Genomic DNA, 24,680 nt, shown 5'->3' with positions numbered 1-24,680 from the left:
AATTGAATAGACCTACAACCAATCAGAGCAATGTAATATGTTGTTTGTTGAAAACGAATTCAACCCAAGCGCTCTTTCGTGACGTTGTTGATTATGTTACTGTTGATCATCTGTCCATCATCGTATAAAGCCCGCCCTGGCAATTTCATTGGTCCGCCCAGATTCTGGTTTTCTGTAGTTGGTCCCCAATACGAGACCCTACAGACCTCCCGACCAAATTTTTTTGGGGGCGGGGAGAAGTTGGGCCGGCAGCCAGGCTAGAAATGTTTATTTCAGCGGCTCAAAACAAATTTTCTGTTGTAATGATAATATTTTTAATAGTAAATAGTAAAAACAATTACTGCTTTTATTGTTTTTACTGTGCGCTTATTTTACTGTAAAGCTGACATTGACATAATATAATTCATATCAAACTACTGCATGTGTATGGGTTCCGCGAGAAAACCAGGTAGTTAACAATATCGGGATATCCAACTGAAGGCAGAATCACCGGGTCGTCACGGATCCAAGTAGAGGGAGCTAACTGGTAGGGATCTGCACCGCCAATAAATCCTAATTTCTCAAAATATCGACCCTTTTCTTGTGGTCCAAGTCCTTCCATATATGCCTTTGGATCTTGGACGCGTTTTGATGACCATTTCGGTCGTTTAGACATGGCTACAGTTGTACCAAAGAGTATAGAATATACGTTCTTTGGTTGTACTCCGTTAAGTTGTTTACACCGAGTGCCTCCAATATGGCCACGCATCCGGGTTACCACCCAGAACGTGACGTCGGTGAAAACCCTCTATACAGTAAAGCAACAAAATGATATAGCGTTAGTTAGCTTACTTGTCCAAGGTTTGTAGCTTGACCAAGGAGATTTAGTAATGATCCAGAAATTTATTTCAGCAAGGCCAGTTTTGTATTGGCTCAAGTTGAGGAAACACTAGAGGCTGAAATGTTTGGCGCAGACATACAAAACTTTGTGAAGTTGTGTCGGCGCAATTCCAGTGAAAATCAAATTAAGATACTGGTTGTGCAAAAGCTTGGATGAAGGAACTAAAAAAATACTTTTGTTTTGATTTGTACATCCAAGCACTGAGCAACTATTATGCTTCGTTTGTTTGCTCGCCATGATGTCTCTCCAGGAAAAACCGATATCGCACTCGCCCTTGCACGGTGGCAGCTCAGTTTCTCATGGGCGGGCCAGATGATCTGAGCGGGCAAAGCAGAGAAAGGGGAGGTAACCTATCTCCTATCTACGTCACTAGAAAGAGATTTTCAAACAGAGCAATTGAGCCTTCATTTTGTCAAAGGCGGAGAAGAACACCCAGGGCTTGGTTTACACTTATCGAAAATTCTAGCCACTGGGGGACCAAAGGCAGGCTAGGGGAACTCATATTAATGTTAAATAACCTCTTAAAATGAAGTTTTCATGTCATGTCTCCTTAAAAACCAGGCACTATGACTCGCTTTTAGGGCTAGACGACAGATTATCCTCTAATCTGTCCTGTAAAGAACGGTAGGCCTCTCTTGGCTGCCGGGTGCTCTGTGAAGTCACAGACAGTCTTTCTGTTCCTTCTGCATTTAGCCGGCATATGGGCCCTTTAGGAGTGTTGAGTTTGCTTGAAAAGGTTGGTCCCTCCCACCTCAGTAGAAATGTGAGACAAGTCCACCATGACCCCTACTGTATGATAATGTTTTTTACCCCACCCATTACAGTTTTTTTCAGTCGCTAACAAGCATTTGTCCAAACAGTTGTCACATTTTCAAAACTCTAAACACAATTAGCACAACATCAGTCTTTTTTGGACATACAATTCACATATTTCATGTCTTTTTCACACAATATGCAGTCAGTGAACACATTTCCACAATGCTTACATTTTCTTAACAGACAAGCTATACCTCCCAACAAAATGATGGATTGTTTGTGTAGTATTTACGAATGTTAACACACAACATCCCACAATAGCAAAAACAATTATCCAAACCTTAGATACAGTATAAAAACATCTGCTTCTGCAATGAAATTAGTTCAAAAACAACATATCTCAGCTGAAAAAAAAAGATAATTGAAAAATGGACACAGAGCTGATTTATGTTGGGTAAAGTGGGCCAACCCGATTCCAGTCTAGCTTAGACTCAGTGGCAGGGGTTATTTCCTTCAATTACTATAAAAGAAGGACTTTGAGGAGTGATGTTTTTGGAAACAGAAACAGAAAAATACAAACACTGTAATGTTTGGACGAGGAAGAGCAAGATAAAAAGCAAATTCGTTTTTTTTTTCTTACTGTTTACTAAAGGAAGTACAGTAGAAACACAGTATACAGTAATAGAACAGAAAAAGTTTTACAGTAATGCTTACAGTGAACAAAATATTGGTTTGTTGAAAGATGAGTATAATGTTGACCGTTGACGACCTCAACTTGGGTTGCAGGCTTTCACCAGCCTCTCTTAGTGAAAGACCGTGGTTGATTACATGGTCAATGATAGTGGTACGAAGTTCATCACTGACTACTGTTCTTGCAGCCCTTGGAATGCCACCACCACACATTCTTACACCTCTACATTGCCCTCTCCTTGGGCCTGCTCTTATCCCCAGCCCTGCTCCTCTCACTGCACCTGCACCTCCTTCTGCATCTCTCAGGCCCCGTTTACACGGAAGAAAAACGCATATATTTTCATGCGGTTTGGCCTTTCATTTACACGAAAATTGAAGTTTTATCACGGAAAACGATCATTTCTAAAAACTCCGGCCAAAGTGGAGATTTCTGAAAACTCTGTTTTTGTGTTTGCGTGTGCACTTGCTTAAACTGAGTTTTAGGTTCTCAAAGCTCACAGTATGGGACTAAAAAAGCATCACGTCATGAGAGCATCCTGTTTATAGTAACACGTGCGTTCGACTTCATGCAGCGCCGGCGTCGCCTGCAGCCCGGCTGACTTGAAGCAGCCAATGGCTTTCTCAGCTTCAACGCAGCCGGCTGTCGGCACCGCCGGTGGTGCATGTAGTCGAACACAACCAGCATAATGGGGTCATTTATTTATGAATTGCGTTACATTTCTGAATCACGAAATACATTTGTGCATCGCATTTGTGAATCATTCAAACAAATGAACCTTGCGCCTGAAAGGTAAAGGAAGTCGGTCATGTTATTCTTAGTTGTTGATTTAGAAAATTGTGATTGGTTTGCATGGCTTTATCCTTCACATTACACTGCCGCCTACAGGTTTGGCATAGTTATGATGGCGCTCGGAGGCGTATATGCGGGTTCATGTAAACAGAAACATTTTTGAAAACGTACTTGTGTGTACGACGCTATTTTAGAAAAGGGAGGGGAAGAAATATTTGTTTCCGTAAATACCCGGCTATGTGTAAACGTGGCCTCACTGCTTCTGCACCTCTCCCTCCATCTCTCACTGGGCCTGCTCAAATCTCCCTGGGCCACTGAAATGTGTTTGAATGTGAACATTATTGTATATGTGGACATACAGTTCCCAACCAAGAAATTGAGAGTAAAAGGTGGATTGCATGTTTTGCATGCAAATACCTGAAACATAAGTCTATGCAGTTTTTATAATGTCAACAATAGCCAGTATTTTGAAACCTGGTGTACTTTGAATGACCGCATGTACCTTGTGAAGTGAAAACAAGTGTTATTCTTTGACAGAATCATTTCATTTTGAGTCAGATTTCCAGTGTTTTGGTAAAGTCAGTGTGTGCAGAGAAACATGTGTTCTGTCTTGAAATGGAGAGTTAGTATATATTTAACAAAATTTGTTTTTGAGAAGAAAATTATCCATTTGGCCAATTGTGTTTTGTAGGTGTCAGTGTTAAGAGTTTAGAAAAAGTATCCGAAGTATGGGTAAGCGCTTCTTAGCGATTGAAAAAAACTGTAATGTGAGGGCCCTGTTCGGTAGTCACTTGTGTGGAGTAAAATCTGTTTTGTGTTGTTACCTTTCACTGAGACATCTTTATGTAAGATGTTTTGATTTATTGACCTCCAAATACACGACTCATTCATCAAATTTAGTTTGAAGTGTACAGAGCGCACTGTGTCCTACTGAGAGTACATCGTGACTTACTGTGAGTAGTCAGACTTTGTTCATTATTGTGTCTAACTAAAACTTAGTCTCAAGGGTAGAGGGTAAGGGTATAGCAGCTAAATTGGTCAATAGGTAGAGGTAGCTAGCTAGAGATCAAGCTTCAGGGTACTTGCCGCCGCGCAGACTCTGCTTTGTTTACATTATAATTAGGGTCATTGACTGTATGTAGTTAAATAGGAGTCAGATGGCTGAGCGGTACTTCAGAGGCACTTCACCCTACTTGCCTCGGGGGGAATGTCCCTGTACTTACTGTAAGTCGCTCTGGATAACAGCGTCTGCTAAATGACTAAATGTAATGTAAATAGCTCCTGGGATTTGTAATCAAGCCAGAGCAAGCTGTGTTCTACTGAGTGTACATTGTGATGGAAAAATAGATGAAAAACCAAACTTTAAGGTGAAATGACAAAATACTAACATACAGCAATGCATAACTTTTCTTCTCCATGTCCATAATTGTACTCTTACTTCCGGCACTTTCCCCTCTGTCTTTAAACAGGCCAGAGTTAGCCCTCTACTCAAAAAGCCCCTCCCTTAAACCAGCCGTCCTCCAGAACTACAGACCACAATCACTGCTACCCTTCTTAAAAAAAATAATTGATCGCACTGTATCTGACCAACTGTCCAACTTTCCCTCTCAGAACAACCTGCTTGACCCCAACCAATCGGGCTTCAAGACTGGCCACTCCACAGAAACTGCCCACCTGTTAGTCACCACTGCCCTCCAGTCTGCCAGAGCGGATTTGAGGTCATCCGTCATCATTCTGCTGGACCTTTCTGCAGCATTTGATTCGGTTAACCATCAAATCCTGCTCACCAGATTTTCTGAGATGGGCATCACCGGCACTGCAGTTCAGTGGATCTCATCCTACCTGTCGGGAAGATCCTACCAGTCTCCTGGGGAGACAAAGTGTCAGGCCCCCACCAGCTCTCCACTGGTGTCCCACAGGGCTCCGTCCTTGAACCCCTCTTCTTCTCCTTGTACACCACCTCGCATGGACCAATCATCACCTCCCATGACTTTTCCTACCACTGCTCCGCTGACGACACGCAGCTGTACCTGTCGTTCCCCCCGACTGATCCGGGGATCTCAGCTAGGATTGCGGCCTGCCTCACAGACATCTCCGCCTGGATGACCAAGCACCACCTCCAGCTGAACCTCGCCAAATCAGAACTTCTCATCATCCCGGCCAAACCCTCCATCTCCCATGATCTCTCTATCACCCTGGGATCTGCGACGGTGATCCCTTCTTGCCAGGAACCTCGGGGTGACCGTGGATGACGAGCTTTCCCTCACAGTCCACATTGCTGCGGTCTCCCGGTCGTGTAGATTCACCCTCTACGGTACAACGGTACTTAGGAATGATTGGCTGGACCTGATGTTAGTTTCCTCCAGGATCACAATGACTCTTACTGGGAGACTTGTTGCTCTTGTTGGTTAGTTAAAACTGACTTAAAATTATTGTACGCTGTGAAATTTATTATTGTTGCTTGCTTTTTCCACAGGTACACCCTTGCACTTTTGAGGTTCATGTCGTTTAGTTGTAACTTGTTTAACTACATGCTCTTGTGGTTCTTCCCTTTGGGACTTATTTAGTTTTCACAATGTATGCTTCATGTTTTGGCTACCCGCAATGTTTGTTATGATCAGTGACCTATGCACTTTTGTAAAACTCTTTCTTGGAAGTCGCTTTGGAGAAAAGCATCTGCTAAATGCATAAATGTGATGAAATTGACATGGCAGTCTAAAATATCCACCAACTCACAAACAACAATGAAGGGAGTCAGACACATGCAGTCTATAGGCTTTCATTTGTCTATATAATGGAAGCAACAGAACCGCTGCTGATATTTCTGTGTCCTCTTTCAATCATCAGGCAGTAAAGTAACGTAATATAAGAACTCTCCCTCTTGCCTTTTTATGAAGTCAACATCAACCTGCAACGCTGAATCCCGGGGACTTCCTGGAGCATCCAAAATCCATTTTCGCTTGATATTTTTATAGTGTAACATCAATCTCACAATAGGTCTTATGACAAACCCAGGCCTCTAAGCTCACATGTGTGCTACACCTGTATGGACTCTGCTGGTGTAAGACGAGATGAGGTCTGAGCTGAAGTAGATAGTGTAGATCGCGATTTGGATTTTGTTTGAACCCTTATTTTAAGTTTCCTCCCTTCATCCTGTCCTTTCATACTAGGGCAGCCATTTTATGTGACATAACAGGACTGCAGCACTGTGCATATGGGACAAACATACAGTAGGAGTGAAGGACAGCTATGTGACGAATAAAGTTCCCACCTTCCACCGTCAAAAAATACAGTTTTGACTGCCTTAACCAACCCTGCACTTAGTGATACCAGATATACCGCCCAACTCTGGAAACACTGTAACACGCATCTTTACCTGTTTTAATTAAATATCAGAGTCAGTTGGCTGAGCGGTGAGGGAGTCGGGCTAGTATTCAGAAGGTTGCTGGATCGATTCCCTGCCGTGCCAAAATGACGTTGTGTCCTTGGGCAAGACACTTCACCCTACTTGCCTCGGGGGGAATGTACCTGTACTTACTAAGTCGCTCTGGATAAGAGCGTCTGCTAAATTACAAAAAAAAAAAATTGTTGTTCACAATTAACACGATTAATATGGCATACTAACTTCAATGGATTTTGAAATTAAAGGAAAGATTAGATTTTTTCGATACTGAGCTGAAGTTTTCCCAGAATTCCCCTTTGTGGTTTTAGCAACAGTTTATTCCATTGACAATATCAAGCTAAAACTCAAATGTATCTGCTTAATCAAATGTAAACTATACACAAACTATTTTAATACAATACTTAAAACTGTCAAATCATGGTACCACTTTACTTTATGTGCAACATTACTAACATCTATAAAAATTAGTTAGCAGTGTAGGATAGAATCAAAAGGGAGCTCACCAGAGTAAAACTGAGCAAAAATAACATGGAATAAATTGGTTTAGACTAGGGGTGTTGCTAGACATAAAGCTCTGCTGGGGCACAGGCCCTTACTCATATCCCTTAAATTTCTTCCAAGCTTGCACAAGAAGTGTGCAACACAAAGCACTATTCAAACTTCCCTTTCTTAACCCACTATAAATACAATTCAGAGACATCAGCTTTGGCAGGGACATCAATAGTTAATGCGAGCGCGTGAGCCAATTTTTTTTGCAATAATTTGAGCGCAAATACTGTTATTTGAGTTTCATGTAATATAATACGTTGGACTCATGTTGTTATTATGTCTGAGTCAAAATAAGATGATTGGTAGGACAATTATGTGTGCACGCTGCAGTGGCTAAATATGAGAGGCCGTATAAGCGATTCATACTCTCTCTCACACACACGCCATGACCTCACATATATACCATTATACTCCGACATATATACCATTATACTCTTGCACATTAACGACTTGGTCTCACATACAACACCATAACCTCACATGTATACAATTTTACTCTCACATAAAACACCATTACACCCTCACACATACGCCATTATACTCTTGCACATAAACTGACATACTCTCTTACATGAACAGTCAAACTTTCCTTTATTTACTATCATACTCTCTTACACAGATTGCTATTCTCTCTTACACACAAAAATGTCCTCTTATATGCACCATCATATTAAAGTATGACAATATATTTAAGAGAGACAAATAGTATGTGTGAAACAGAATGATTGTATATGTAAGTAATATTAATGGTTGTCGTCGTCATCTACCGCTTATCCGGTGGTTGGGTCGCGGGGGCAGCAACCGAAACAGGGAAGCCCAGACTTCCCTCTTCCCGGCCACTTCCACCAGCTCTTCCTGGGGGTTCCCAGGCCAGCCGAGAGACATAGTCCCTCCAGCGTGTCCTGGGTCTTCCACGGGGCATCTTCCCAGTGGGACGTGCCCAGAACACCTCACCAGGGAGGTGTCCAGGAGGCATCCTGATCAGATGCCCGAGCCACCTCAGCTGGCTCCTCTCGACGCAGAGGAGCAGCGGTTCTACTCTGAGCCCCTCCCGGATGACCGAGCTTCACACCCTATCTCTAAGGGAGAGCCCGGACACCCTGCGGAGAAAGCTCATTTCGGCCGCTTGTATTTGCAATCTCGTTCTTTCGGTCACTATCCATTGTTCGTGACCATAGGTGAGGGTAGGAACATAGATCGACTGGTAAATAGAGAGCTTCGCCTTTCGACTCAGCTCTTTCTACACCACGACGGACCGATGCAGAGCCCGCATCACTGCGGACGCCGCACCGATCCGCCTGTCGATCTCGAGCTCCATTCTTCCCTCACTCGTAAACAAGACCCCTAGATACTTGAACTCCTCCGCTTGGGACAAGATCTCCTCCCCAACCCGGAGATGGAAAATTCTGTCCATATAAGTAATGAACAGAATCTGTGACAAAGGGCAGCCCTGGCGGAGTCAAACCCTCACCGGGAACAAGTTTGACTTACGTCCGGCATTGCGGACCAAACTCTGGCACCGGTCGTACAGGGACCGGACAGCCCCGATCAGGGAATCCGGTACCCGTACTCTCGGAGCACCCCCACATGAGCCCCCGAGGGACACGGAGACCTCGGGTGTCCTGGTGCCAGGTGCACATATGGACACTCTTATGCTTGAACATCGTTATGGACAAGCCGTGTCTAGCAAAGAAGTCCATCAACAAAACACCGCTCGGGTTTAGATCGGGGGGGGCTGTTCCTCCCAATCACTCCCCTCCAGGTCTCACTGTCATTGCCCACATGAGCATTGAAGTCCCCCAGGAGGACGAGGGAATCTCTGGGAGGAGCGCTTTCCAGCACCCCCCCCAGAGACTCCAAAAAGGGTGGGTACTCTGAGCTGCCGTTTGGTGCGTAAGCACAAACAACAGTGAGGACCCGTCCCCCCACCCGAAGGCGGAGGGAGGCTACCCTCTCGTCCACCGGGGAGAGCCCCAATGCACAGGCGCCGAACCGAGGGGAAACAAGTATTCCCACCCCAGCTCGATGCCTCTCACCAAGGGCAACTCCAGAGTGGAAGAGAGTCCAACCCCTCTCAAGGAGACTGGTTCCGGAGCCTATGCTGTGCGTTGAGGCGAGGCCGACTATATCTAGCCGGAATCTCTCTACCTTGCGCACCAGCTCAGGCTCCTTTCCCGCCAGCGAGGTGACGTTCCACGTCCCTAGAGCTAGCTTCTGCAGCCGAGGGTCGGACCGCCAAGGCCCCCGCCTTCGGCCGCCGCCCGTCTCACACTGCACCCGACCCCCATGAGCCCTCCTGCGGATGGTGAGCCCACTGGAAGAGGGTCCCACGTTGTCTCTTCGAGCTTTGCCCGACTGGGCCCCTTGGGAAAAGGCCCGGCCACCAGGCGCTCGTCATCAAAAAAGTTGAGGAAGAGGGGAGTTTAATGTTACTCATTAAGGTAAAATGATTTTTGTAGCCGGGGATATTGTTTTATTGAAGCCACTGCTTTTTCTGTGGCTTCAATAAAACAATATCCCCAGCTACAGAAATATTTTTACCTAAATGAGTAATGTTAAACTCACCTCTTTAAGACTGCATTAAGCATTAAGAAGTATTAAGACTAGTTCCTGACAGAGCTGCTGTCCTTCCTTGATACACCTGATCCAGGTCTGAAGAGCTGGCGCATTTCATCGTCAACGTTAGCGTTAGGAATAGCCCCTGTGCATGTCTGTCGTCTTTGATTCCAACATTTCTGACAATGAGTCAAGAAAATCCACCAAAAAACTCAAATGTAGAATTCCATAGTTGTTTCGTAAGCTATCCACGGACAAGCTAGCACCCCCACTACTTGAGTCAAAAGTCCCAGATCAGTTTTTCAATTGATGAAACAAACTATCATTTAAATTAAAGCCATTGCCTGTGTGAATACCATCCCGTATGTGGCACTGGGGTTTTAACAGTTGAAGACGTCTGTAATTAGCCGAGTGGTCTTTACACCCTTGGCTACTAACCTGAACTTAAATGCCACAACCTTATCTTGATGTCAATCTTTTCAGTAAAGTTTCCTCTACAGGACTGTTTGGGACTTTTAAGATATTTGAGTTTCTGCCCGATGAGTGCCCATTCACTGCAACGAAATAGCTTCATGGACCTCCGACTCGGAATCTGAGCTTTGAGACGCTTGACAAAAAAGACAACATTTGGCGTATGGTGCGTTTTAGAATTGTTAATACAATGTGTTCCCATCGTATTTAAAACAAAATATTTTACAAAGAAGAGGTTTGTTAATGTAACTGTATACATATCTCACTCATACTGGCTAATCAGCTAACATTTTAAAGTAGTCTACATCCAAAGTCGCTGTCGTGAAACAAGCCTGTTATTCTCTTACATTTACACAGTAATTATGGTCTTACATAATGGTATATATGTGAGGTTATGGTGTTGTATTTGAGAATATAATGGTGTTGTATGTGAGAGCATAATGGTATATATGTGAGGTTATGGTATTGTATGTGAGACCAAGTATGAATTATGGCCTATACAGCCTCTCATAGCTAAACCCAGAGGAGCGCGTAGACATGGAATTCTGCGGGCACGTATCAGTTTGTGTTTTCGGTTACATCAACTGATTTTAAAAGAGTTGATTGGGATACAGTGTTTCTTTTTTCCGGGATTATCAATCTTAATGAATGTACTGACTAATAAACTAAGTTGTTAAAATTCTAACATTAGATTTGACTGGGGCACAGCAGATTTAAGGGTCTAGCAACGCCCCTGGTTTAGGAAATGTGGATGTGTAGAATTTGTGAATAAAGCAGCCTTGCAACTGTAGTACAGAGAAGCATTATAAAGAACCCCTAGTAAGCACAGGTGCAGTGTTTGCAATAAAGCACACAGGGAAGGCTAATGTAAGTAGGGGAAGGCTAACAATCTTCTGTATGAACCAGAGAAACGGCTGTTAAAAAGTAGGTCAACGGCTGGCTTCCCCCTGCACTTTAATACCAGTGCTTTCCCTCAGTTCACAGTGATGACTTTGTGACACGCCGTGTGTGTGTTTGCAAGAGAGATACACATTCCACACATGGAGTAGGAAGAGACCTAAAGCTGGCCCTGAATTTGGGAAGTTGTAAGGGCCGAAGGGGTGAGTTCAAATACTGACACTTCCCAAAGGTCATTAAAGTTTAACAGACTCCAGGACGGACAGGCAACACCCAGACAGCATGTGGTGGTTTTGAACTGGTACTTGGAAAAAGTATCCGGTCCTCTCTTGTACATAAAACAAAACAAACACCACACACAGACAAAACTAAGCACACAGCTGTCATTTAACAAACAAGATTCAGAGCTGAGAGGTGGTCCTCTTTTCAAAACTTCCTGCCATTGTCAATTTCTTTCCGATACACTGTATGTAGTTAAAAATAATTTACTCTCTTACCAAGCTCCAAATCGTAGTCTATTCTCAACGGAAGTATTGGAACACACAGAGGCAAAACCCCGTCAAGCTAAACACATCACAACAAGAACCCTCTTCGAAAAAGCCTAGATCTGGTTTCTACAGTTTTGCTGTATTCACACAAAGCAATTGTGTGTTGCTTCGAGGCCTGTTGTTTCCTTCTGGCCACCCCCTTTCCTTCTGTGGACAAGGCTGTCCGTGAGTAAAGGCATGTGCTGAGTTTTGCCAGGAGTGGAAGTGCCTGCGGTGTGAGTCGTTATTTTATCCATAAAAACCAGGGCAAACAACAACAATGTGGCCTTTACCTAAGCCCTAATGGAGTATGTGTGTACAAGTGTATGTGTATATGTGTATTTTGGAACAATAAACTCACACACACACTCACAAATAATCCCATGCACACAAACACTTATATGCTTTGGGAATGTTTGGCTTGAAGTCATTTTAACAGTTGTAACGGCACACTGTGAGTCTTTAAATATTTACAAAGGAAGAGGAGCAGGCCGTGATCATCACATGTCCTAGTCATACTTTCTATAACTATACAAACACACTCTTTCAATGATTAGAGTCCATACACTACTAGTAGAGACTCTAAGGTTTGCTCTAATAGAATAATTGTTGATAGCTAAATCTGGCAATACTGTAGTAAAATCTGATCTGATTGGCTGCCTCATAGATTACTAGTCAAACTCACTGGGTGTTCTCCGAATGCCTCTACACATTTCCTGTCTCAGAAGAACAGTGTAAACCTCACCATTGTCCTTATATTTATTTTAAACACTCAGATTAAGCTGCATTGTTTTTAGATATTCAATGACAAAGTTGGTGGGATGGAATCACATGCATGTCTGGTGCATGAATGGCTGCAAACGCACTGTAGATTTACAGTGCTGTATGAATGAAAAACAGTGTACAATGGAACATACTAGATCAGATTGAGCTGAGATATGCAGCATTGAACGTACTAAGAGAGTTTGGGACTTTTGGGGAGTTTGAAGAGGAGAGTTAAAAAAAAGTGGCCATCATAAAAACTAAATGGAAAGATAAGTTCAGGAATTACATTTATGACCTCTCTTCATTGCAAAGACCTATAATCCTTTCATTAGGGTTCCTCCATCAGGAGGACCCTATTGTAATTGTTGGTATTATTAGGTTCCTCCGGTAGGAGGGAACCTATTGTTATTGTTGGTATTCTTATTATTAGGTTCCTCCGGTAGGAGGGAACCTATTGTTATTGTTGGTATTCTTATTAGGGGCCAAGCAGCAGCGAAGCTGCTGTGGCACCTATTGTTTTTGTGATTTTTATTATTATTATTATTATACTTAGGACTAGGAGTCTATGGCAGCCCATAGAACCGATTGGTGCGAAGTTTTGAAATTTGGCACACTGATTTGGAACGGTCTCCTGATTATCGTCACCAAGTTTCATGTTGATCCCTGAAGCTCTATAGCGCCACCAAGGCGTCAAAGTTGGAGGTACGTTTACGCCCACAACTTTTGAACCGTAAGACCAATTTTCTTAATTGAGGTATCATTGGATTCCTTGGATGCAGACAATTCGATTGAACCCGGTGACGTCATTGTCGTCATGATAGTTTTTACGTCATTTGTATTTTAAGAAATGCCAACTTTTTCGAACTAGTCCTAGGCCGTTGCTCCGATTTTCATGAAAATTGTAACAGATCATCTTCAGACCATGCCGACAAAAAGTTATCAAAAGTTTATCGATGAACCAAATCGTTCATGAATAACGCGCAAACAATTTTGACAAAGAGGACGCCAAAGCGGACGTGAGGCCTTGACTCTGTGACGGTTTACCATATGGAGACGAAACTTTGAGAATGTCATCATGAGCATGTCATGTAATCATCTTCCTACCACAATCGACCTTGATATGTCAAAATATGACTGAATTACAGCTGTTTATTCTTGGGTCAAATCTGACAAAGCTCGCCACGGGAGAAACGGCTTCCTTTTTTTAATAATGTAACTGAACACAGCATTTTCCAGCAGCGAGAATAGCTCACTGGGATAAGACGTGCTGCTTTGGAACGCAAGGTTGTAGGATCGAAGCCAGCCACAGTCGTCAAGCATGTCGTGACACTGGGTTATCTGTTTAGCGAAACCAGGTATGCCACAGTAGCTGTCTAGCAGGATAATCATAATGGTAACGATAATGTTTCATTGTTAGGGGATTTATATTTATATTTATACTTAGGACTAGGAGTCTATGGCAGCCCACAGAACAGATCGGTGCAAAGTTTTGAAATTTGGCACACTGATTTGGAACGGTCTCCTGATTATCGTGAGCAAAGTTTCATGTCGATCCCTGAAGCTCTATAGCGCCACCAAGGCGTCAAAGTTGGAGGTGCGTTTACGCTCACAACTTTTGAACCGTGAGACCGTTTTTCATAATTGAGGTATCATTGGATTCCATGGATGCAGACGATTCGATTGAACCCTGTCACGTCATTGTCGTCATGATGGTTTTTACGTCATTTGTATTTTAAGAAATTGCTACTTTTTCGAACTCGTCCTAGGCCGTTGCTCCGATTTTCATGAAAATTGCAACAGATCATCTTCAGACCATGCCGACAAAAAGTTATCAAAATGTTATCGATGAGTCAAACCGTTCACGAATAACGCACAAACGATTTTGACAAAGAGGACGCCAAAGCGGACGTGAGGCCTTGACTCTGCAACGGTTTACCGTATGGAGTCGAAACTTTGGAAATGTCATCACGAGCATGCAATCTAATCATCTTCTTACCACAATAACCTTGATACGTCAAAATATGACTGAATTACAGCTGTTTATACTTGGGTCAAATCTGACAAAGCTCGCCACGGGAGAAACGGCTTCCTTTTTTTTACTCTGTAACCGAATGCAGCATTTTCCAGCAGAGAGAATAGCTCACTGGGATAAGACGTGCTCCTTTGGAAAGCAAGGTCGTAGGATCGAATCCAGCCACAGTCATCATGCATGTTGTGACACTGAATTATCAGTTTAGCGAAACCAGGTATGCCACGGTAGCTGTCTAGCAGTTTAATCATAATGGTAACGAGAACGTTTCATTGTCAGGGGATTTATATTTATAATTATACTTAGGACTAGGAGTCTATGGCAGCCCACAGAACAGATTGGTGCGAAGTTTTGAAATTTGGCAAACTGATTTGGAACGGTCTCCTGATTTTCGCAAGCAAAGTTTCATGTCGATCCCTGAAGCTCTTTAGCGCCACCAAGGCATCAAAGTTGGAGGTGTGTTTACGCTCACAACTTTTGAACCGTGAGACCGTTTTTCATAATTGAGGTATCATTGGATTCCATGGATGCAGACAATTCGATTGAACCCTGTGACTTCATTGTTGTCATGATGGTTTTTCCGTCATTTGTATTTTAAGAAATGCCAACTTTTTCAAACTCCTCCTAGGCCGTTCTCCGATTTTCATGGAAATTGCAACAGATCATCTTCAGACTATTAAAAAGTTATCAAAATGTTGTCGATGAGTCAAACCGTTCACGAATAACGCGCAAACGATTTTGACAAAGAGGACGCCAAAGCGGACGTGAGGCCTTGACTCTGCGACGGTTTACCGTATGGAGTCGAAACTTTGGAAATGTCATCACGAGCATGCAATCTAATCATCTTCTTACCACAATAACCTTGATATGTCAAAATATGACTGAATTACAGCTGTTCATACTTGGGTCAAATCTGACAAAGCTCGCCACGGGAGAAACGGCTTCCTTTTTTTTATAAAGTAACCGAACACAGCATTTTCCAGCAGCGAGAATAGCGCACTGGGATAAGACGGGCTGCTTTGAAACGCAAGGTCGTAGGATCGAATCTAGCCACCGTCGTCTTGCATGTAGTGACACTGGATTATCTGTTTAGCGAAGCCAGGTATGCCACAGTAGCTGTCTAGCAGTATAATCATAATGGTAACGATAACGTTTCATTGTCAGGGGATTTATAGTCAAGAAGAAGCGGATTTATTGTGCTTTGTAGATATAACGCTGCTACATGTAGCCAGCGCATTCTGTCTCAAAATGACATGAATGTTTTTTATGAAAATTTTGCTTTTTAGCTACTGAATTCCCATATCGAATGATGCTTTGCCCCTTTGATTGCTGCTTGCAGCTATATTTATTATTATTTTTCTTCTCCTTGCGCCCCAATATCTCAAAAAGTCCCTTGTCATAAATTTTCTAATTTGGCACATTGATACTACATCTAATTGGGTACCCCCACACCAAATATGGGCCACATCGGACCATAGGGGGCGCCACAGGCCACGCCCAAAAGTCCGATTTTCAAAGTGATTGCATTTCCACCCCATTGCTCCAATTCTTCTGAAACTTGGTGTGCATGCCTCATATTTCATGAGGAACAAAAAAGCCTCAAAGACCCATAAGGTCCGCCATGATGGATTTTCCTGTACAGTGATAATTTGGGAAAACCTTCAAAATTCCTCTTCTCTTGAACCAAAGGTCTAATTGACTTGAAATTTGGTACAGATATGTATCATTGACGTATTGAGAAATCTTACTTAAGGCAATTGAATCAAGTACAAAATGGCTGAAAGGGGTGTATTTATGTAAATGTATACATTGCTTCAATATGTTTGTGTCACTAAATCAAACGTATTTTTGAAGGATGGTTCAAACCTAATAGGCTTTAAAGTGACATGCCTCTGAAGTACCATGCAAAGTTTTACCTTGATGTGTCAAAATATGACTGAATTACAGCTTTTTGAAATTGGACCAAATCTAACAATGCTCGCCATTGGAGAAACAGCTTTTTTTAATTATCCAGTTATGGAACTTTGTGTATTCCATGCCTGGGAATTGCTCAATTGGCTGAGATGTAGTGCTGGAAAGCAAAGGGTTGTAGGTTCAAAACCAGTCAGAAGCATAGTTTTTAAATTTTCATTCTGACAAAACGGTTTCTAGTCTTCCGATAAATCCTCCAGTTGTAAAACATAGCAATGCGTTTTTATTTGAGCCCATCACAACACTCCAATCATCTGTTTAGCGAGACTGTGTAAACCACTGCAAAACAAGCCAGGTTCACCACAGTACCTAGCTACTGGAGGTCGGATGGCTGAGCCGTAAAGGAGTCGGGCTATTAATCAGAAGGTTGTTGGTTCGATTCCCACTCGTGCCAAATTACGTTGTGTCCTTGGGCAAGGCACTTCATCCTACTTGCCTCGGGAGAACATCCCTGGACTGTAAGTCGCTCTGGATAAGAGGGTCTGCTAAAATGACTAAATGTAAATGTATTTGTAGTCTACGCATGGCAGAGATAACGCTAATGGTTATCTCTAATGAAGTAAATTGATTGTTCTGGTGGATCCCTTGTCTGTTGCACAAATTCATTTCAGTAACCTAAGCCAGGACACATCCCCACTGATGCTAGGCATGATTTGAAATTCCCTTCCATGACAAGTTATGGCACTCCAAACAACCTTTTAAAAAAACTATAAGTAAGTTATTCTTTACAGTAGCAACCCAGTCATCCCGTTGTCCCATTTTTATAGGAAATGTACAAGCAGTTTCAACTTTGGCTGAATCTAACACCGCTTACCACAGGAGAAACTGCTTACTTCTTTATACAGTAACTGAACATGAAAATATTCAACACTGAGAATAGCTCAATGGGCTGGGATGGTGACCTGTAAAGTATAAGGTAGTAGGTTGGAATACAGCCATAATCTTTTGACCTGTCATCATTTTGATTATCTGTTTAGTTCAATAGGATGACATCATTCTGAAGTACCACAAACAGTTTCACCTTGGTATGTCAAAATATGATTGAATTAGAGCGGTTTCAACGTTGGCTGAATCTAACAACTTTTACCACAGGAGAAACAGCTTACTTTTTTATACAGTAACTGAACATGAAAATATTCAACACTGAGAATAGCTCAATGGGCTGGGATGGTGACCTGTAAAGAATAAGGTCGTAGGTTGGAATCCAGCCATAATCTTTTGGCCTGTCATAATTTTGACTATCTGTTTAGTTCAATAGGATGACATCATTCTGAAGTACCACAAACAATTTAATGCAATTTCACCTTGAAATTCCTAACCTTTGTCCCAAAGCTGACCAAAGCTAATACTCTGCCCTTTCTATTCATACAATCTCAACAGTTGGTGTGTAGCAGAGAGGATCGAGACTGACTTGTAAGCTTATGATCATGAGTTCAAATCCCCATTCAGCCTATTGTTTTTGGCCAAACATGAAGTAGTTTTGCTCTCTTGTTGTACAACTCTCGATCTTCTACAGTGTACATGTTTATAATATTTTGCGGAGGAACCCACATCGCTGCTTGCAGCTATATTTATTATTATTCTTGTAATTTATCTCATGAACACATTGGTAAAAAGTTTAGAAATTTGGCATATTGATACAACATGCCATAACTACGGCCCAAACACAGACTGGCCCACATCAGACCACAGGGGGCGCCACAGGCCACGCCCAAATGTCCAATTTTCAGAGTGATTGCATTTCCACCCCTTTGCTCCAATTCTTCTGAAACTTGGTGTGCATGCCTCATTTTTCATGAGGAACAAAAAAGCCTCAAGGACCCATAAGGTCTGCCATGATGGATTTTCCTGTAGAGTGATAATTTGGGAAAATCTTCAAAATAGATCTCCTCCTACAAAAAAGGTCTAATTGACTTGAAATTTTGTACAGATATGTATCATTGACATATTAAAAAATGTTACTTAAAACAGTTGAATAAAATACAAAATGTCTGAAAGGGGTGTATTTATGTAAATGACCACATTGCCTCAATAAGTTTGTGTCACTAAATCGAATGTAATTTTGAATGATGGTTTTTCAAACCCAATAGGCTTTAAGATGACACCATCCTGAAGTACCCTGCAAAGTTTCACCTTGATATGTAAAAATATGACTGAATTACAGCTGTTTGAGCTTGGACCAAATCTGACAATGCTTGCCGTTGGAGAAACATCTTATTTTATTATCCAGTTGATGACTGAACATGGCAGATTCCAGATCTGGCAATGGCTCAATTGGCTGAGATGTTGTGCTGATAAACAAAGGGTTGTAGGTTCAAATACAGTCAGAGGAATTTTTTTATTTTTTGGGACAGAACGGTTTCCAGTGTTCCGGTCAATCCTCCGGTTGTAAAACATAGCAATGGGTGTTTATTTGAGCCCATAACAACACTCCAATCATCTGTTAAGCGAGACTGTGTAAACCACTGCAAAACAAGCCAGGTTTACAACAGTAGCTAGCTACTTGGAGTCTACGTATGGTAGTGTCAGATTTACAACCGAATGAGCTCGAATTAAGTATATTGATCATCAGACATCTCTCTGAAGTACCATAAACAATTTCACCTTGGTATGTCAAAATATGATTGAATTAGAGCTGATTCAACCTTGGCTGAATCTATCAATGCTTACCACAGGAGAAACAGCTTACTTTTTTGTACAGTAACTGAACATGACAATATTCAACACTGAGAATAGCTCAACGAGCTGAAACGGTGATCTGCAAAACATGAGGTCGTAGGTTCGAATCCAGCCACACTGTTTGAATCTGTCTTAAATTTGAAAATATGTTTAGTTAAACAGGATGACATCGTTCTGAAGTACCATGCGCAATTTCACCTTGATATGTCAAAAGATTATTGAATTACAGCTGTTTAAACTTTGGCCAAATCGAACAAACCACGCTACAGGAGAAACGGCTTTCTTTTTTTATACCGAAATTGACCAACATTTCCCAGTCCTGCTCAATGGGTTGAAACGTTGTCCTGAAAAGCGCAAGGTCACAGGTTCGCATCCAGGCACAGTCTTTTGGCCTGTCATAATTTTGATTACTTGTTTAGTTAAAGTTTTTCTGAATTGCTAAAACACTAAAACCCATTGGCTGAACAAAGTTATCAGTTGAATTAACTCATGTAGCTATTTGTGCAGTCTGTGGTCAATACCTTAAACCATTTCACATGGTAAAACACAATTTGCAAATCTCACATAGACTTTTCAGCAAAACTCTAAACACATTCTCATTTTCAAAACACATTCTGCACTCTAATGAACATGTCATCCATACTGGTAAACACAAATGGCAACAATCAAATACAAATAGAAAAAACATGTCATTGACTAAACACAACCACTCAAAATGGATTTCACTTGTTTCAAATGATGTGACACAACCAATATAAGCCAGTTCAGAGAGCAAACAGGTTATTGAAGGTGGGAAAATATTTTTTGTGATGTCAATGACCCTGACCCAGCCCAAAGACGAGAAGAAGCACATTGATCACATGTTTACTTCTTTGATTTTTGTCCCTTTTACTGTATAGTATTGTATACTGTAGTACAGTGCATTGTAGGCTCTATACTGTACAATGAATAAATGGTATGGCCCTGAACATTGTACTTTCCATTTGTTACAGTAACAGTACTGAATGCTCAATAGATTTAGACTGGTTGCAGGTTCATATCAACAAAGAACAAGAGTGAGTTGTGGGTAGTGAGATGCAGGGTATAGTACTCCGATATATCGGCCAATATAGAATATTACGTACTGAAATAAAAATCCAGAAACGCCTAACAAAACAAACAGATTTCCCTAACATTCTGCCCGACTCGTGTTGCCAACAGGGACGTTGTAGAGTGCCCTTTGGTGACAAACTATGCAATGCCAGTATAGTACTGTATAGGGATACAAGGAGGAGAAAGAACAAGAATAATTGCAAAGAGCAAAGTAGAGTAGTAATTTCTGATAAATGTTGAGCTACTATGATAGAACATGTTTTCGTTCATCAAAAGACAATGACGGATAAATATGAGATTTGAGATTACGTAAAAATTTACTTCTCCTTGAGAACTATATGTTTTGAACAATGTGTTTTAAATTTTTTGGTGTATTGTTTACTGACTGCTTGATAGTGTATATCATTTTAATCACTTTGTTTATGATTTGAGAGCAGTGTTTGATTTTGAGCACAGGTAAATCTGTTTTGAGGTGAAAGTTTGATTTTGAGGACAGGTAAAACTGTTTTGAGGCGAAAGTTTAATTTTGCAAGAGAATTCAGAGGTTTTGTAAATAGTGCTTGAAGATGAGGTTTTGTGTTTACAGTTTTGAGAAAATGGGTGACTGTTTCAAGAATGTGTTTTAGCAATTGTGAAAAACTGTAAATAGGCAGACATCCTTCTGAAATACCATGCGCAATTTCATGCAATTTCACCTTGAAATGTCAACCGTTTCTTAACCTTTGTCCCAAAACTGACCAAACACTAATACTGATATCATGCAGTCGGCACCCTTGGGTACCCAGCATGCAGCGCGGTATGTCAAAAAATCCAAGACTTGTGGAAAATAGTTTGGTTACAAAAGCCGTGCGAGGGATTTCAGTTGTTGTGTTCGTTCAGTTGGATGTTTGTAATGTTGTATTGTTGGTTAGTTATAACAATTTTGTTGGTCACCCTGATTGAGTGTGTTGTGTAGTTTAATCGGAGCAGAGAATCGGCTGCTATACAGTTACAGACTATTCTTGCAAGGAGCTGAATATGAGCGCTGCCCCAGCCCAGTTGCCCACATGACTGTTATTAGTTGTGCATTGACTGAGAGTCTGGAAAGGTATCAACTCAAGAAGAGTGTCAATATTCTATGGAAAGTTAATAATGAGCCCTTGCTAATCATAAAATCTCAGTGGTTGGTGTGTATCAGAGAGGCTAGAGACACTGACTTGTTACCTTATGCTCATGAGTTCAAATCCCCGTTCAGCCTATTTTTGTTGACCAAACATGAAGTAGTTTTGCTCTCTTGTTGTCAAAGTCTCGATCTTCTACAGTGCACATGTTTATAATATTTTGCCATTTTGCGGAGGAACCCGCATCGCTGCTTGCAGCTATATTTACAATATAATTTTTGCAAAGAACATCAATGAACAACTGTGGTTTTTCTCACATAGGCACAATATACACTCACAAACATAAAAAATATTCACTCACCTACAGTGTCACATGGTTCATCCTTATGCACGCAGAAATCTTTCCTGAAACATATATATATTTTAAAAGTCATTACATTCACCAACTAAAGCCACCATGATATTCTGACCCCTTTACCACTCAATTGGTATGGCTCACCGCAAAACAACAAGACCTCCTTATCCCATATAGTGAAGGAGCATACTAGGTGTTGGAGATCAGAGGGAATATTTGAGTATTAGAGCTGACATCGATCCCCAAAGCCTTTATAGAGGTTAATCAGGAGTTAGGTCGCAAGTTTAGCTGGGAGAGTGCTGGTGAAGGGTTGCGACCTCTGCAGGCAACATGCAAAGCCTCAGGGACTCCATTCAAGCTCTCTCCAAAGTCTATAGTGTCAAAATGCAAGGGTGACAGAGGAAGAGCATACAGTATGTAAGTATGTGTTCAATTAAATCAGTACTATCAAACAAATATTACAGATATAATGCTTAGACATGTAAGATGTAGCCTATTTCATAATTCATTATGACATTTTGACATTATGACATTCAGTTTTAACATGCTGGGCATGCAGGAAAAGCAATAAGCAATTGTATGATAAAAAAGGTTTTATATGTGCCACAATTTTACTCTTCATTGTAATGGGGGTGGAAGGGGTTTAACAATTCGTAATTGCTATGACTTTATTCAGGTGAATTAACTTGAAGTTCTCTTATGCTTTTCTTATGCTTTTGTTATGTAATGATCTGGTGAGCTCTCAAAAGAAGAGCCATTGTTCCTCCTCACAAGAATAGAGATAATTTCATAGTTTTTAGCATTTGGCAAATGTTACAGATGATTCCAGTTCTCCCTGTTCTCTTTGTAAAATTTGACCACAGTGTGTGTGTTTGTGTTCAGGGGCCAAGCACTAAATCAGAGTTTGTTCTTTGTTTGTGTGTGTCTATTTAAGTGTACGACAAACACACATGCACAAACAGGTGGGAATGTGGGATGTATGCTAACCCTATCTGGGACTGGCAGTCTGAGTTTCATTTAACAACACTTAGCCAAGTTCTAACATCAAACACCTGCTCGCTGGACTCAACCCGCCAGAGTGCTGAGACACATCAACAGGTCAGAATCTGATTTCAGCCCTGGACAGGCCAGAATTCTCTCTTTTTGGAAGGGGATTTAAAGGTAAAGTAAAGGGATAATTTTGGTCGCCGAGAGATTCAAAGATCGACAAATTTGAGCACTGCCTAAAAACAGCTTCCTTGAAACTAAAACCAGAGCACTAAGTGTCACTGAAATGTTTTTTTTATTCTTTATTCCCAAAACCTCATGACATGAGGGAATTAGATAGAATAATGAAACAGGTTAAATTAGCGGTGTGACATATCTCCGATTGCACCTCAGCTTGCACATTAGCAAAATGGAAGTCTATGACTATGGTCCACAGTTTTTGTATTACAACTACAACTGTTGATAGAGTAACACCTTAATAAGCTTTCCTAATGAATGTACAGCTATGGAAAAGAGTGAGACCACTGCACCTTTTTTAGCCTGGTCCTAACCAGACTCTCGTACATTTCATTAGTACTGAGTCTGGGATCGCTCCATTGACAAGCGTTGACTTCCTCGTAGGCGGGTACTCTGTTGAAGTTTTAAAACTATTGGATCTGCCCAGAGCCACTCTGGATCTGCCATAACCAATCGCTAGCGTTCGCCTTAGCCAACTCCTTCACCACAAACGGAGCTAGCTGGAAAATCGAACAAACCCCGTGGGGATCAAAGATTGTTCTTGCTCCGGCTTTAACTTCTGGATATTCGGCAGCGTTGCCACAACGGGCCGAAAGGCTTCGCTCGCATCTTACTCCGCCGCCATTACTACAACTCTAACTAGCGCACAACCTCAACGTCATCGTTCTCAGCCACTCCCTCTGTTTGCTGATTTGCCAGTAGAAAGTTAACCTGAGACATCTGACTTAGGTGCCGAATTCCCAGAACTAGTACAGAAGAAAATTTAGTGGAAGTACATAGGAGGGCAGAGCCAGGCTACACCTTTTTCTTTCATTTAAAAAAAAGTTGAGAAAGACTATTTTGAGTGAGGAACAGAGGGGTAACATTTAAAAGGCCACTTCAAATTTCACCCTTCTGTTCCTCACTTCATTAATGGGTGCATAAAAACAGATATGCAATGGATAAATTTATGACAGTGAGCTGTAATTGTTTAGAAGTCTGTCTTTCTCTGGTGGTTGTGTGCATTGCAGTGGCACCTCACCGTGTGATGAGAATGGCAGTGTCCACAGAGGGAAGGTCCTCTCTCCACCGGGTACTGAAGTCATAAAGGGCGCTCTTCCTCCCGTACTCCTCCTGCTGCCAGCGGCAGAAACTCTCCAGCATCTTCTCCCCATGGTGCCCAATATACATGTCAGTCTACATGGATGAAGGGAGGGGGACAGAGAGAGAAACAAAGATAAATATATTTTGTATTATCTATCATTTATTTCAGGTATGACTTGCACATTGAAATTGGTTGCTTGACATGTATGTTGTTTAAAGTGTCACCTACGGGGGTATCATGAAGCAGCACTAGTTTAGTCAGTCTGATATTCATCTGAATGCCCAAGCTCTTGTGCTGAAATAAGTTGAAAACCTATGGAAGAGAAACACGACTCATAAGTCATGCTTGCAAGTCATATCAAAGGCAAAACACATTGTAACTCAACAGTACCTGAAAGTACAGTTGATACAGATCAGTGACACAAGCTACAATAGTGGATGTCGACTCGTACCATGTTCATGATAGTGAGGATGAAACGTTTAGCTGCCTCAGTGCCGTGATAGCTGACCATTGCTGGATCAACCACTACCAGTGTCTCAATGTTGTACTCTTGAAGTAGCTTGTACGAGTACCTCTTCCCTCTCCCCCCTTCAGTGGGTCTCTTGGTCTTACTTCTCAGTTTTTCTGTAAAGAAGCCGAGAAAAAAGTAGAGATGTATCATTTGCAACATAGCTAAGGGAAAGAACAACACCACATTATTTTAAAACTATGTCATAAAATGTTGCCACGTCACAACATTCGTACATAGGTATTGTATATATTGTAACATACAAAAGCAACACATCAGTATAGAAAGTGAGATGTCAACTGATGTCAGTTTTGTTGGCAACCACAAGGCAGGTTGATAGATGTCGTGGACACG

General features: G+C 41.7%; 1 protein-coding gene across 4 annotated transcripts in view; it reads right to left on the bottom strand.

The window, feature by feature from the left end:
* The window catches only part of LOC124463143 (A disintegrin and metalloproteinase with thrombospondin motifs 19-like), an 86,602-nt gene that overhangs the window by 51,916 nt on the left and 10,006 nt on the right, over window positions 1–24,680 (bottom strand). For all 4 annotated transcript variants that reach the window (XR_006955533.1, XM_047014905.1, XM_047014903.1 and 1 more), the window contains exons 4-7: window positions 24,270–24,442; window positions 24,047–24,130; window positions 23,756–23,910; window positions 21,517–21,560 (exon numbers count right to left, since the gene is read on the bottom strand). Coding sequence is in view for 3 of the 4 variants with exons in the window: in XM_047014905.1 (XP_046870861.1) it covers window positions 21,517–21,560; window positions 23,756–23,910; window positions 24,047–24,130; window positions 24,270–24,442 (456 nt within the window). In the remaining variant the exon portion in view is untranslated. The remainder of the gene's footprint in view (window positions 1–21,516; window positions 21,561–23,755; window positions 23,911–24,046; window positions 24,131–24,269; window positions 24,443–24,680) is intronic.

This window comes from Hypomesus transpacificus, unplaced genomic scaffold (genome assembly GCF_021917145.1).
Source record: "Hypomesus transpacificus isolate Combined female unplaced genomic scaffold, fHypTra1 scaffold_27, whole genome shotgun sequence".
Taxonomy (NCBI): Eukaryota; Metazoa; Chordata; class Actinopteri; order Osmeriformes; family Osmeridae; genus Hypomesus; species Hypomesus transpacificus.
The sequence above is the reverse complement of the archived record's forward strand: the minus strand, read 5'-3'. Positions and strand labels throughout refer to the sequence as shown.